Source organism: Lissotriton vulgaris, chromosome 5 (genome assembly GCF_964263255.1).
Source record: "Lissotriton vulgaris chromosome 5, aLisVul1.2, whole genome shotgun sequence".
In the NCBI taxonomy this organism is placed as follows: Eukaryota; Metazoa; Chordata; class Amphibia; order Caudata; family Salamandridae; genus Lissotriton; species Lissotriton vulgaris.
The window spans coordinates 400242997-400259282 of NC_141693.1; the positions used below are offsets into that span (position 1 = coordinate 400242997).

The 16286-nt window shown below is 47.0% G+C and overlaps 1 protein-coding gene and 1 non-coding gene across 4 annotated transcripts in view; both read right to left on the reverse strand.

The window, feature by feature from the left end:
- The window catches only part of CCDC27 (coiled-coil domain containing 27), a 290662-nt gene that overhangs the window by 57638 nt on the left and 216738 nt on the right, over positions 1–16286 (reverse strand). For all 3 annotated transcript variants that reach the window (XM_086921745.1, XM_086921743.1, XM_086921744.1), the window contains one exon: positions 12960–13090. In XM_086921745.1, coding sequence (XP_086777871.1) covers positions 12960–13090 — 131 coding nt within the window. The remainder of the gene's footprint in view (positions 1–12959; positions 13091–16286) is intronic.
- On the reverse strand, positions 5405–5511 carry LOC147710952 (U6 spliceosomal RNA). The gene has a single exon (XR_015296269.1). It is a non-coding gene; the product is annotated as a U6 spliceosomal RNA (small nuclear RNA).

Genomic DNA, 16286 nt, shown 5'->3' on the forward strand with positions numbered 1-16286 from the left:
CGGGTTTCATCAGGCCTATTGAAATAAGACACAATGGACCAACGAGAGAGCATGCCAGTCTTAATAAAAAATTATTGAACTCACTGCCTGAATCATAAAATACAAGATATCACCCAGCCAATCATTTAAAACTGGGACTGTCTTTTAGGAGACCAATAGCGAACAAGGGGCCTTTGCACCTGTATACACACCAAGAATATTTCTTCCTCTAGGCACACATGATTGCAATATTAGTCTAATCTAAATTTAAATGAGGGAGGTTTGGCGAATTGGCCATTCTTTCAGAACATAGAGATCTGGAACCTGAGTAAGTTTGGGAAGGTTGTGAGATGGAAAAGGGAGATCTAAAAATCCAATCTGATAGGACCAGAAGTGATCTGTGAGTCAAATGCTCACTGCGCTGCTCCATTCTGTAGCTGCTGGAACTCTGTAATTTCTGTAGAGCCTGATGAATCTGTGGAATGGTAAAACGGTTTCACTAATCTAGAAAGAAAGCCTCTCTAGAGATCTTTTTGCTAAATGATCAGCATGTACCACCCCATTTGCAATGCCCTATCAAATAAAACCATAAATAGCTATATGTTATGCCTCCAGTCGAATTACGATACCCAGAAATTAGCATTTTCCACTTCACCCTAAATGGGTACAGGCCCCAATACATATATGTTAAGGCTTTTTATTGGTATAGGTTAAAATGTGGGTGTGAACGGCATTCACAATAGGAAATAGGTGTGGATCTTTTTTGGAGGGTGAAAGTTGCCCAGGCTTTCCAGAAACAACCACACATTTAGGTATTCAAAGAGGATACCCTAAACCATACCAATTGAAGTGGCTTCTTGACATATTCCGTGTATCGGATAGTGGCAAAGCCCGGTTTACATAGTTACTCATGAAAGTTTACCCGGCTGATTAACATCCTTGTACCTGCATTCTCCAATGCCTGGCCTAGGAGCAGATGAAAGAACTTTCCCTAGTTGAGGTTATGTAGGGGTTTTTTAAACCAGAGAAACCTGGTCAGCTTTCATTTCCCCCAGTAGGGAATCTACAACAGAATTAGGCTGTCAAGCGTCCCATTTCAAGAATCTGTCTAGAACTGCTCTGGATTGCTGTTTGGACTGGTGTCTAGAACTCACCCAGCAATCATAATGTACTGTCTGATAGCCATATACCATGTAGGAAGCAACAAAATTACCCTGCATAACTGTTCATTTACTGTCTGACTTCTGGAGTTCAACGTGGTGTGCCACTGCGGGTCAGGGACACTTACAAGTGTTGGGAGGAAAGGGATAAAGATCTCCCACAGGAAAATCTGCCATAGAGTACTCCTAGCCTAGCCTTACAACCAGTGCTTAATTTATAGAAGAATAATTGCCAGGGTCCAATGTCTTTCTCAGTGGCCCGTCACCAGTGTTGCTGAATGTTGGAATTGCCAAAGACAAAGCTGTCTAGTTTTGATTGCTACCTGTGTCTCTTTCCACCACCACCACACACTGCATGTCTAATGAAGAGCTATCGATTCCACAGCTGACTAAATGTTAAGCACTTCAATCTTAGATTCCCATAAGTATCAAGTCCTGTGCCAAACGCTTCCGAGACCTGCTGTGGTTGGGTCCCACTGGAAATCCAGAAACAAAATTTCACGAGAAGGTGGAGGCAGCACCAGGCATGAAGTCACAAATCAGCCAATATTGTGTTTTTCAAAACTCTTTATTAAGAAGAATAAAGAGTTTTGAAAAAGACAATATTGGCTGATTTGTGACTTCATCCCTGGTGCTGCCTCCACACAATGCATGTCTCTTTATGTCACTGTTTCCGTTTCTTTTTCATCCCTAGCGTCTCTCTTTGTCACTGTTTTTCTGTCTTTCTCTTGCTCTGTCCTTCGCCTTTTACCTGCCTTTTTTTGTTCTGGGGCAAAGACTGATGATGGAGAAATAAGTCCTGGTCCTCAAAATTGCCCCAGCTGCAACCACTGGCTCAGATTAAGCATTGCCTAAACCATTTGCACGCATACAGGGGCCCTTCCTAGGCAGTGCCATCACCAAAGGCACACCATTAAGGTTGCAAAATACCTGGCTTGTTAGCCTGTCCACTTACACAGACTCTCTAATATAGAGAGCATATGGCGGAACCGCTCTTCTGAAAAGCACAGCCACCAACCTGGCTAATCATACATTAATGCTGAGTCCAGTGATAGCAAGGTTATACCCACAGTCCACCAGGGCACCCTGCTGTTGCTAGTAGGAACCTAGAGAGGTAGGTACACAGAACATATTCTAACATCAATTTTATGCCTCCAAGGGAAAGCGCTCAGATATACATGTTCTGCTTGTGCTAAATTGAGGCGGATTGTGAAAGAAAATAGAGCACAGGTGTGAAAGATATGCTTTGTTTTGTTCTAGATCACAGGTTAAAAGGTCAGCAAGGTCAGATTGCCGGACACCATGCAATAAGCGCTAATGCCCCGGTTACTTACCGGTAATCTTCATTACTCCGAGTATAGTCTTCCTCTCCACATGACTTACATAGTGAGCTTCAGCTCCACACCAGAACCCTCCAAAGCAAAAAGTCAGCCTCCCATGCCTCCCATCCCTTCCCAAGATGGCCAACCCATTACCACCTGACCTCTATAAGAGGCGGGCCGGCCCAACCCATCAGCCTGAAACAACCAAGCAACAACATGAAGCCGATAGCCAGACAGGGAGGGAGGGATGGGAACTCATGTGGCGAGGAAGACTATACTCGGAGTAATGAAGATTACCGGTAAGTAACCGGGGCATTACCTCCTCGTTAGTCTTCCTCGCCACATGACTGACATAGTGAGCACATACCAAAGCCAAGCGGCTTCATGGAACACACAAGAATCAACAGACCAGAAGGGGATGACCACGAAAGATGGCAAACCCAACAGACCAGCACGAGTGGAAGGACCACCCAGGAGAGAGGCAACCACGAGTAGGAGAACCAACCCGGGACCGAAGACACCGGGAAGGCCGAAAAACAAACCGGACCCCAGAGACACCAAGAGTCACCAGGAAAACCGCCCCAACCGAAGGAAGGCAGAGAAAGGCACGGGACCGGACCGTACGGAGCCAAAAAAGGCAACAGCAACCAGGGCCAGAACAGAAATGAGCAGGCCCAACCAACACACCAGGGCAGCCCAACAGGCAGCACAACGTGAGAGAGGAGCAAAAAGTCCAAAGAGAGGAACCGAACGAACAGAGGGCAACCCCACCACAGCGACCCAACAAAAAAAAATTAACAGTGGAAAAGGACAACCAGACCGCCCAACACAGCCAAAATGCAAGGGCGATGGAACCAGAATAAAACTGGGAAGCGACACCAGAGCCAGCCAACAGACAGGCAAGAGCCGGAAGAAATGGAAAAAGGGAGCCGAAAAGAAACAGAAGGGGAACAAGCCCCCGACACACAAGGGACCCCCCGAAGGGACCGCGACTCCAAGGAGAGAACCCAGGCAGGCACCAGGGAAAACGAACCCAGGAAAGAGCCGGAAACCACACCCCAGAGACCCGGAGGAGAACCAGCCGGGCAAAGGCGAAAAACTGAAAACCAACAGGCCTGCCCACGGCCAGAAGGGAGAAGAAGAGGCAGAAAGCAACCAACCGGTCAGGAACGGAAACACCCCGCACAGGGAGAAGCAAACTGACCCAGGAAGAAACCCAAGAAGGGAGCGAGCCACCGAAGAGAGTGCCCAGGCGGTCAAACAGACAGCCATCCCACAACCAGGCCCAGCATAGCAAGACAAGGAAGAACCGACTGGCACAGGAGCGCGGCAGCAACACACAAAAGGTGAGAAGAAAAGAAGGGCAGGGCAAAGACGAGTCCGAGCCATGACAAGAAACCCAGGGAGCCACCAGAGCCAACAGGACCCGGGACCCCAAAACCAGGGGAAAGAAACGAGGACACACCCACACCAGAAGCACAGGGCCCCGCCAGGAAATCCCACAGCACCGCCAGAACAAAAAACAGCCAACAGGCAAAGGGACCCCAGGAAGCGCAAACCCGGGAGCCCGGACGAGAAGGCCGAAGAGCCAAAACCTGAGACCAAAAGGAAGCAGACAGGACCAGACGGACCCAGGAGACTCCCGAACCAGGCACAAAGGAGGCCCGACCCATAAACCATCGAAGGAGAGCCGATGAGAACATGAGCACACAGGGCCAAAAAAGGCCGGAGCCAAAAAGGACCCAGGCAAGGAAATGCCCCAAAAGACAAAAAAGGGGGGAACCCCGCACACACCCCGGAGCACGAGGCAGGGGACAAACCCATCACAGTGACCAGCAAGCCCCAGCAAGGCAGTGGAAAAACCCCAGAGAAGCCTAGGAACGGCAAACAGAAGCCAGACGGGAAAAACGACCACAGGGAAATCTACCGACCCAGCACAGACCGGGGACCCAAGCACGGCCAGAGGAAGGCACCACAAACACACGGGCAGGAGGAACTCAGCCCCTTCAGGAGACAGAGCGGGAAGGGTCGGGGGAAAAGGAAACAAGGAAGGGCCAGAGGCAACGAGACCAACAGGAAGGGGAGGATCCGCAAAGGACAGACAGGGGCGAAAAAAAACACCGCCAGTCAACAAGACCCAAACCACGACCAGAGGAAGGCCCCACCAAGGCAGACAACCCCAACCGGAAAAACCCACGAACAGGACCCGGAGAGAAAGGAACAGCGAAACCGCCAAAAGCGACCCCGCAACAAAGAGGCAGGCGCCAAAACCCCGGACCGACCAGGCAGGCACCACCCAAAGGAAGCAGAGCCACCAAAGGGCCAAAGCCCCAAGGGCATCGTAAAACCGGAAGAGAAGGACCGCAACAAAGACCCAACCCCTAGGGGGCAAGGAGAAGCACGGAGACAGCAGGAAGCCGACAGGAAAAGGGTGCAAGAGCCGCCCGCCGAGACATGGAGCAGGAAAAGGAGGGAGCGGCAAAGCCACGGACCCTGACAAGACAAGGAGAGCCCACCAGGAGCAGAGACAGCCAGCAAGAAAACACTGACGCAGCCCAGAGACGGACGGACAGACCCCAACAGCAGGAAGCCCACGACAGACAAGCTGTAGCCCACAGCCCCCGGAAAACCCCGGAGGATGGTCAACAAGGAACCATCCGGGACCGACCCCACACAAAAACAGCAGGGTCAGGAGTTCATAGGACAAAAGGACCACAGGCCCAAAGCCCGGAAGGCATTACAGCAAATCGCGAAGCAGAGGGGCAATCCAACAATGCACCACAAATGGAAACCAGTACAACAACGGCAAGAGCCGAACCTCGGCCCAGACAATGGCGGGTACCACCAAAGGCACGAGACACACCACCGAGCCAAAGCACCACGGACCCAAGCTAAACCAAGGAAACCTGCGAAAAAACAGAGAGATCAACCCAATGGGAGACGCCAAACATGGAACGCCACACGAATATGCATCGCATCCCAGCGCAGGGGCCATGCTAATTCTCACCGTATAGTCCCAAAATCAGGAAATGCGCAGCTGAAGCAAGCACTGAGGAAATACGGAACGCACAACGAATATGCGTGTCAACCACTGGCAAACCGGCAACCCCAGAGCCCCCAGGAGGCAGCCGAAGCGAATACGCCCCATGAGCACCCGCTGAGCACGTGAACTATACACGAGGAAGAGGACGGAAGGGGAGCCCGGCGAGTAAAGGAGCAGGAGGAGGAGAAAAACACTGCCCGAAAAACAAACACCGGGGGACACGGACACAGCACAAGCGGGACTCGAACCCAGGCCCGTGCAGTAGCAAAGCGCCAAAAAACAGACAAACATTGCAACCAAACCCAAAGGAATACACCACACCGACCCCAGAAGGACGAAAGGCAGAGAGAACCCGCCAGGAGTAGAGCCCGTGACCGCGAGGCCGAAAACAGGCCCCTGCAGTGGAAGCATCAGACCACCGAGCCACCAGCACACAGTACCAACAGAATGCGAGAAGCACCCCCCAAAGGAGCCCACGCTGGCAGAAAAAGAAAAGAGAACAAACACCGGGAAGGCCCAAATGCAGCGCCAAGAATCACAAAAAGTGAGACAGCAGGAGCGGCAAACAACGACTCGAGGAAGAGTAGCCACTAAATGTCAAGAATTATCAGGTCCGTGCAATATTGAGCCCAAGACCCGCCGAGGCGGGGAATTGAACCCAGGACCCAGGCTAGACCTCTGCATCAGGGTCTGCCGCCCTAACCAGTGAGCCACACTTCTCCACTCCAGGGAACCAATGCAACCAAAGGAGGAAGCAGAGGACCCTCCATGACACAGCACAAGCAGGAGGCGAACCCCCAGCACACGTGACACCAGAGTTACATAATGCGACACCAGAGCGTGCAAATGGTGTGGACGGTGCCAGAAACCACTGAAAAGTTGCGCCACTGTCTTGTCAAGTTTACTGTCTGCGCCAATCAGTGAGTCACGCCGAAGCAGCGGAGACACCCTTGAAGGCCGAGAAAAAACGAGAGTCAGTAACCCCACCAGCGCACTCAGAGAACGAAGAGTGCATGTGCGAGAGAAAAACACCGCAAGGGGAAGGACAAGAATAGCAGGCACCACGAGCAGCGCTCAAAAACAGCGTATCGGGCACCCACCGAAGACGACCCGCAGGCCGCAGCAACAGGAGAGGATCCAGCGACACCGCACCCGACCACCCCAACACCAGCGGGAGGAGGGATTCGGGGCATCAGGAGCGGCGGCTAACGCCACACGGGGCCAACACGGGAAAGAAAACATGAGGCAAGCACAGCCAGCGCAGAGCAGCCGGGGAACGCCGAATGTGGGATCGCACGGAGGCAGCAGCGTGAGGCACCCTGTGCACGCCAAAACGCTTGCGGCAACCGGCAATGGAAAAGCCCACTCCGCAACACAACGGAACAGTCAGACCAGAAGCGGGCATTCAAAGACAGAAAGCGCGCCGTCAGCACAGCAACAGCACAGCCGCGCACCAACACTCAGACACAGCTGACAGAATGGACGCGAGCCCAGGGTGATCCAGGAGCCGCCCACACAACCACCAGATCGGAGAAGACCGAACAGGTGAGCCCGCTAGCGCAGGGCTGCCAGAGCCCACAAACACAGCCCGCTAGAGTAGGGCAGCAAAGGCAAGGGGGCAGTGTGAACATTTACCAACACCCGGACACAGCAGACAGAATGGACGCGAGCCGAGGGTGATCCAGGAGCCGCCCACACAACCACCAGGTCAGAGAAGACCACACAGGCGAGCCCGCTAGCGCAGGGCCGCCAGAGCCCACAAACACAGCTCGCTAGAGCAGGGCAGCAAAGGCAAGGGGGCAGCGTGAGGCGACAAGGCGGGGGATAACCTAGAACAGGAGCCCGCTCGAGCAGGGCCTCTTCCCCGGGGTAGTGGGACCTGCCAAAGCAGGACCACACCCCAACTTACCTGTAAGATGCTCAGGAGAATCTGCAACGCAGAACTAAAAAAAACAGGCTGATGGGTTGGGCCGGCCCGCCTCTTATAGAGGTCAGGTGGTAATGGGTCGGCCATCTTGGGAAGGGATGGGAGGCATGGGAGGCTGACTTTTTTTGCTTTGGAGGGTTCTGGTGTGGAGCTGAAGCTCACTATGTAAGTCATGTGGCGAGGAAGACTAACGAGGAGGTAATGATCCTGTTAATTCTCATGTTAAACCATTGCCGGTTTCTGGAACAAGGGTGTCCTGGGTGACCGGTTAATGTTTAAAGGGAAGATAAATACATTAGATACTGATGCATAATAGAAGTTCAAGGCCCATAGAAGGTAAAGGCTCAGCATCCTTAGGTTTGCTTCCTTCTGTGAGAGGGCTTGAGACCCTCCAAGACTGTCAGCGGGCTAATATAACTTAATTAGATGTTTTGCCCCTTTTCCTCATTTATAAAAGTCAAAGCTTTTGACTCTACTTTTGGGGTACTTGGAAGGACACGTTTGAAACTTGTCTACAGATAGTTTTTTCATGCATATTGATGCTAACCACCAGTGCTATCTATCCTTTAGTTGGAGAATGTAACTGCACCTCTTTGGTTCAAAGGGAAGACTTCAGAATATGCCACTGCCTTTTTGGTGTGCTATTTAGGCATAAGCAATGTGTTACAGGAGTGGTATTTGCAAGTTCTCTTAATATTTCAAACTCAACCTTTATTATATGCGTACATTTGCAAATATACTGAGCGTACCATAAAAAAAGATATTCTTCCTCTATGTATACATTTTTTATTAAATGCATAATGGTATTAAAACTCATCTACTTAGCTAGTTGCTTTTGGGGAGGGGTGGGTGGGGGGTTTGGGGGTTGGGGTTGGGGTATATGTGGGGTTGTTTACATTTTGATTTTAATTAATGTCCTAATTTTAAGCAGTGGTTGCATTTCGTCGTCAGTCTATGCGCTCTTTTCTTACACTGTCACTAGGAAGGACTGCATACTTGAATATATTCCGCTGAAGGTCATGCTTACAGCCAGTATAGTTGCTATCTTAGTGTCCACACAAACATGGGAGGTTTATCACGGTATGGGGTATTCCAGCGGATCAACAATGATAACAGGAACACCGACGAAGATGGGAACGACAAAAGGCAGGGTTTCAATCTACATAATTGGGCTACTGACGATCATACACTCTAAAAATGACTACACCCTTGCCAGTGATTAGCACACCTTTGGGAGTAAATCAGATGGGGAAGCTAAAGGTACTCTCCCTTAATGTCAAAGGCCTCAACAATCCAGTAAAACGCCAAAAAATCTTAGACTACCTACGCAGGCAAAAGGCAGACATAGCACTGCTCCAAGAAACAAAACTGGAGGCTAAACAGCTATATACTCTTAGGAATAAATTTTTCAGGGATGTCACAGGCTCAGATCCGATTGGGAAAAAGAATGGAGTAGTAACTCTGATCTCCAAAAAATCTAACATTGACCTTCTCTCATCTACGTCTGATACCAAGGGGAGATGGGTCACAACCAAACTCCTAAAAGATGGGACGGAATTCTATATTACAAACGTATACGTACCAAACACATGCGACTTGAAGTTCTGGTCGGACCTTACAAAACAAATCGAAAAGATACCGGACTTGGCAGTTCACATTCTAGCGGGGGATTTTAATCTACCATTTGACCCGACCCTGGATAGAGACTCGCGTTGTCCCTTCCGTAGTAATAGATCTCATAGAGCATTCAAAAACTTATGTGAGCAATTCCACCTGGTAGATTCTTGGCGCCTGCAAAACCCGGTAGACAGGGACTACTCATTTTACTCCTCGCCCCATGACTCATTCTCACGGATTGACTATCTATTTATCACACAGAACGCTACACCCAGAATAGTAGAAACCTCAATAGAACCAAGGCTTGTGTCCGATCACTCGTGCATTACACTCACCATCTCAGACATAAAACCGTCTACCCGTCAGTCAACATGGCGGCTCAATGATGAGGTCCTTGAACACGAACAACACCGAGCATCTATTGAAACAGCTATTAAAGAATATCTGGTCCATAATACTAGGGGTGATACCTCCGACTTAACTAGGTGGGAGGCGCTAAAAAGTACCCTAAGAGGTGTAATTATCAAGATTAAATCTGCCATGAATAAGAACCATAATGGAAAATTAGAGGAACTAGAGAAAGAAATAGCAAGCCTAGAAACTAAGTACTTGCAGGACAGAAAAGCTGAGTCACTAAATAAGCTAGCCAATAAAAAATACGAATATAATAAAATTGTAAGTGAAAGGGCTGGGGTCTGGCTCGATAGGAGGAAAAGGTTCAAACTGTGTGAATCAAACAAAGCAGGTAAAAGTCTGGCAGCGTACCTCAAATTTAAAATACAAAAGAACACAATAAATTCCATAGCTGATCATATGGGTGTTCCCCATTCCGACCCAACCAAAATATCAGACCTCTTCAAAGAATTTTATGAGAAACTCTACTCCAAGAATGCAGACGTGGAAAACCAAAAGATTAATGAGTATTTGAATAACTGCAATCTCCCTTCTTTGTCTGAGGAAGAGCAAACAGACATAAACGGCCCGATCTCGCTAATGGAAGTTCAGTCGGCCATTAAATCTTTAAAATGTGGTAAAGCCCCTGGTCCGGACGGCTTCTCCGCGAAATTTTACAAATGCTTTTCCATGTCAGTCGCGCAGCCTCTGCTCAACATGTTCGAGGAAATAAGCGAAACAGGGGAAGCTAAGGGCACCCTATCAGAGGCCACCATTGCAGTTATTCCGAAAGAGGGGAAAGATCCCACCCTAACTAAAAATTATAGGCCCATTTCCCTCATAAACCTTGACTGTAAGCTCTTTGCCTCTATCCTGGCGGCACGTCTCCAAAAAATACTACCAAAACTCATACACTCTTCCCAAGCAGGATTTATGAAAAACAGGTTGTCTAGTGACAACACCAGGACACTAGCCCATGTTTTAGAGAAAGCGAAACCCCTATCTACCCCCACAGCAGCAATAACACTAGATGCTGAAAAAGCATTCGATAAAGTAGACTGGAGGTATCTGGAGGCCGTGCTCCGTAAATTTAATTTAGGCCCCTCAATCATAAAGATGATCATGTCCCTTTACTTCTGTCCTGTAGCGAAGGTCAGGGCGGGTGGGTCACTCTCGTCACCTTTTCGACTACACCAAGGCACAAGACAAGGATGTCCCCTTTCCCCGTCACTATTCGTGTTGGCGATCGAGCCATTCCTGTATCAAATTAGACACAACAAGAATATAGCTGGAATCCCCTTTAACGACTGTGTCATAAAGTTGACAGCATATGCTGATGATGTATTGGTAGTCTCAGAGAAGGCGAATGAAGCGATACCGGCCCTACTTACGACTATTGATGAATTTTCAAAAGTATCCGGCTACAAATTAAAGAAAGACAAGACAGAAGTCAAGTCGCTCAATAATCTTGGGACTAAGGACATGATAGGGGAGCTCCTAGAGGGCTGGTCTCCTAAATTCTTATCCTGGTGGGGCAGGGCTGAAACCCTGAAGATGATGGTAACCCCTTTAGTCAATTACATAGCATGTATGCTCCCAATGACTTTCTCTGATGACTTTATCCACAGAGTAGAGAAGCTGTTTGGTACGTTTCTGTGGCAAGGGAAGAAGCCAAGGATATCAATGAAAAAGCTACAACTAGCTAAAGATAAAGGCGGCCTGGGTCTCCCGAACTTCAGACACTACCAAACAGCGTTCTTATGTAAACAAGGAGCTTTATGGTTAATCAAAGACTCAGACTATACTCCGCCGTGGATAGACATTGAAAAAGCGATATTGGGCAATATCCCACTCAGGGCCCTACTCACCATGGACCTTACACATGTACCCCACTCCAAATATATTTTTTTGAACACAAGAAGGGCTCTCCTGAAACTTGACCAAGTAAACCACAAAGGCCTAAAGATCAAAAAATCCACATCAATTGCTCTCTGGTACAACCCATTACTGAAAATCAACGGAGCACCGCTTCATTGGGCTCACTGGTCCGCGAAAGGTATTAACTTAGCAAGTGACCTTTTCGAGGGAACTGACCCCCTGCCATTCTCGTCCCTACACGCCACACATGCCCTCACACAATTAGATTTTTATGACTTCCTGAAGTTAAAAGCAATACTCTCTGCACGCTCCTTGTCCTCATCTGAACCATGGCTGTGGGGCTCTGTTCCACGCATCTATAAAACTGGGCATTGCATTTCAAAGGTCTATAAAATGCTCCTTCCACTTCCTCAGAAAGCTAATAAGAAGAATGAGACGAGATGGGAAGCAGAATCGAACACGACTGGTATGAGCTTTGATTGGGAGATAATACACACTACTGCATTTAGAAACAAAATTTCGCCTATTCTGTCACAGACTAAATTTATGTTAATTAACAGAACGTATTGGACGCCTGAAAGACTCTTTAAGACAAGCCTAAGGGACTCCCCAATTTGCTGGAACTGTGAGGCAGGGGTGGGGGACTTGGCACACATGTTGTTTAATTGCCCCTTACTGAAGGGCTACTGGAACAGAATATTTGACTGTATTACGCACATCTTTGGTTTCAATCCACCTAGAGAGTTTGCGTATGTTCTACTGGGGATTCAAGAGCCACATCTGGCAAATCCGGTGGATCGTCAACTCCTTGATCTCCTCCTCACCTTGGCATGCAAGGTTATTCTGTGTAAGTGGAAGAACCCTTCGGAGGTGACATTCAAAATGTGGCAAGATTGGCTGTCCTTCCTAAGAGGTGCAGATAACCCTACATTACACTCTTCGCCGGGCCGCATCTCCCATAAAAAACTCTGAAAGGCCCTGGATGCTTCCTCCTTTTCGTTCGATCCCCCTTAGGGCAATGAACTAGGCTCAAGTCATCCTGTTCTAATCTGCAACCCTCCGAGTTAAGACTTGTCCCTAAAGCGCGCCAACTGATGGTTTCGCAACTGAGATTGTATTCATGTATATATAATTTGTATGTCACAACATGACCACTGCTGATGTCTCTTTTTGTTATTTAGGTTTGTCCACGACACTAATGAGTCAATGATTCACCCACCATTTTCCTTTTCTTTTCCCTGCTTGTTCAGGTCTCGCATATGATGAATCATTGTAATATCCTTTTTACCTCTTTGATCCTTATTGTACTGTATTGTCTTGTACTTTGTTCTTGTTTTTGATTTGAAATAAAAATGATTTGAAATAAAAAAAAAACTCATCTACTTAGAAACAGAAGGCATTGTGTGTAATTTTTAGATGTATCAGGAAGGTGAAAAGGGGCACGAATTATTAATGAGGTGCAGATTTCTGAAACCAATTTCTGCAGTTTGGAGATAGTTTGGAGATAGTACTTGGATAGCTACGGCTAGTCAAGGACGGCTAGTCAAGGACCAGTCATCCTTCTCCAAAATAACAGTGGAGGAATCAGAGCTTGTTACTGCGGTCACCTAGAAGATGTCTTGCTAAAGATCTAATGGTACCTTGTTAGACATGGCTTGAAGCTGTATCCCTCTCTCCTTAAACTCTTTCAGCAATTTACTGTGGTTGGAATCTGCTTTCCGGAGTTGAGATTCTTGGCTGGCGCACTGCCTTTGGAGAGAGGAAACAACGCCTGAAGAAAGAGAGATATTGGCATGTTGAAAACATGTTTTCAACAGCGTGAAAGAATGTGTGACATTTCTGATAAAATAGGCTTATATGTGTAGCTTTCATCTGTAAAAAAAAACACAGTAGAGAGAAAATACTAGTAGTGCAAGCCCAAGCGAGAAACGTTGGCCTACTTAAACATTAGTAGACATTGAAACATTTTCTGACTTTCAGTTTTACAAATACAATTAGAAATTTCACATTCAGAATTCCGACTAGCATTCAAGCAATCAATTTCGATTTTCCTACTGCCTGCCAAGTCTGAAAGTTTCTTGGCTCATTACTACAGGCAAGGCAACACGCATTTGGGATTCTGAGAAGTAATTTGATAATTCATTTAGATTTTTGTAATTTTGTATCCAGTTATATCATTTTAGACATTTGAATAATCGGGATGAACAGGGGCAAAATCACAGTCTGTTTTTATTCCTGCTGTATCTGTTCAAGAAAAGATTTGCAAGGTGTGCATCTTGAATTACTAAATGTTATCCTGTATTCCTGCAGCATACTTCTGCATGTGCACTGCACATGACATACCCAAACAAGGGAGAGCAGGCCAGGCAAATAACTCAAGGCGCATCTGCAAAATGGGAGAGTCCAAGGTAATCTGTTTCAACATAAGAGCAATAGACACAAAGTGAACTAAGCCCACACTTTGTTGGTGGTTCCCCATGTGTTCTTGAACAAGTAAGGTTGTTACTGGATCATTAAGACGACAGGCATTTGACTGATATTACACCATGGAAAAATGCTGTCATATCTAGAAATCATACATAACGGAGCTATGAAAGTGCACATGAATTGTCATTCATTTTAATGAATGAACTTAATTTAGATAACAATAGTTGTATAATCCTTGTAACCATACCATTGTGCTTCGTTCTGCCATCATGCGTTACACCTACCACTAGTCAGGATGGAGATTGTTAGGGTTGGTGGATCACCGATAGCCAAACACTCAAATTACTTTCATATTTTCACTATACTAATTCACCACTAATTCAATATGGGTTCTGGAGTAGCATGCTACTCGCCAAAAATGCGCTTCGATGCCTAGTCATGGGTAGTAATCGCAATTACAATACAATATATTTTGGGTCAGTTATGGCAACACTGATGTGTCCCTGAGTATATATCAATAACCTGTACACTGCTACTCTGATTCAGGCATGTGATTCTATGAAAGATACCTATATTACTGGATAAGAAATGCGTTACTTACCTGTAACTGCAGTTATCCAGTATTGGTATCTTTCATAGATTCACATACAACCCACCCGCCTCCCCTGGAAGGGCTCACCTTGGTTCTCTCAGTAGGTAATACTTAGCACTGTCCTTACGAAAATCTGAGGGACTAGGGCTCCTTCCAAAAAGGTTCTAGAGGGTGGTGATATCTGATGGGCTCTTGGCCAAAGTTTAGTCCTTTTTACAAAAGGACATGGATATGTTACTAATGAGAGGCCTCTGGCCTATTACTATGTATGTCTATATGACATTACTCTTTTTATGTACCGGGGACTCCCACCCCGACGACGGGGAATGATTCAGGCATGTGAATCTATGAAAGATACCTATAATACTGGATAATTACGAGTTTCAAAACTTTCCCAAAAAGATATACATGAGGTGATGTCAGAGATTTGATCAGGCATCAAAATCCTAAACAGACTAAAATCTCTGGGGCATTTTGGCGTTTCACTTAAATAGTGAGAGTTCCACTTCTTGGAATTTCAACAATGCATGTCCTCCGCTCTTAAGTCTGTTTATTTCATTAAAAGCAGCTCATAGCCTAGGTTCCGGAAGTGACAACCGGCAGTTTAGGAAAAAGAACAAGCTCTCACATGGTTCCTGACTTGCACCCAAATGCAAACTGGGTTTCTGTAGAAAATAAAACTCCCAATTCCTAGCAAGATTGACGATATTTGAGAAAAAAATAGTGTGGGATGAAATTCTTGAATTAATCTGTGTCTTGCATAGAGATCATAGACATGCAAAACAGTCTTAGCTCACACTGAGGTGGACATCCATTGCAAACTGCTAGGCTATGTCCCATTTATACGTGGATGATGGCGACCCTGGATTAAAATAAATAATATCTTTCGTTTGTTGCATCTTCATTGATATTCGTGAGCCTATAATAGAACAGCCAGCTGATGCTCATGGAAGGGAGGGCAAAAAGAACAATTGATGGACAGAATGCAGAATAATGTCAGAAGGGAGGGCGGCAGGAAAGCCAGAAAACCCAGCACAGAAAAAAATCAAAAATATGTAACATTCTTGATCAAAAAGATGTCCAAAAGAAGCTTGTCCTGCTTGTGCATCTGCTCCAGAGTCAAGACAGTGGTATCTGGCAAATGTTTACTTGGAACACAGGTGGCCGCTTTGCAAATATTATCACTGGGAATATGTTAGACCTGGCATCTTTGGCGTTATTTCCCCCGTCTTTTACTACTGACCTCCTGTGTTTTTTTACTGTGTGCTGCATTTTGTTTTTGATGGTTTGAGGACTCTGGGCACTTTACCACAATTGTGCTTCCTGTGTAAATTGTATTGGTGATTGCTTTATCAATGATTGTCATATTTGATATACTGGTAAGTCCCTAGTAATGTGCACCAGGTGTGCCCAGGGCCTGTAAATCAAATGCTACTAGTGGACCTACAGCACTGATTGTGGCGTCCACATGAGTAGCCCTGCAAACAAGTCTCAGACCTGCTGCTGCAGTGTCTGTGTGTGCAATTGTATACTGCCATTTTGCCCTGGCAACTGCACGCACTTGCCAGGCCAAAACCTTCACTTTTACTACACGGCTGATAGGGGCGATATCCTTAAAACCGGTCCTAAGATGTTTGTTTACTGTCCAGCGAGGACTTGGCCTGGCAGTTCGGGATACACTGTTCCCATGAGGAGCAGGGTCAAGACTGATTTGCATATGGCTGGAACCAAACTGGGGTGGGTTGGTGAGCAAAAAACAATGGATTAAACCCAGATCTGTGACTAGGGGTGAATGTTTTCATTGGTTAGCATACTGGCCATCATCTGCTCTTTTTGCTTTTGTCACGCTAAGTGGGAAGGGTAGGCCCAAATAGGGGTCCCATACTCACTGTGCCGCTTGATTCAAACTAGCATGGCTGATGAGGGGTGATACCCTGTAATCGGTCCC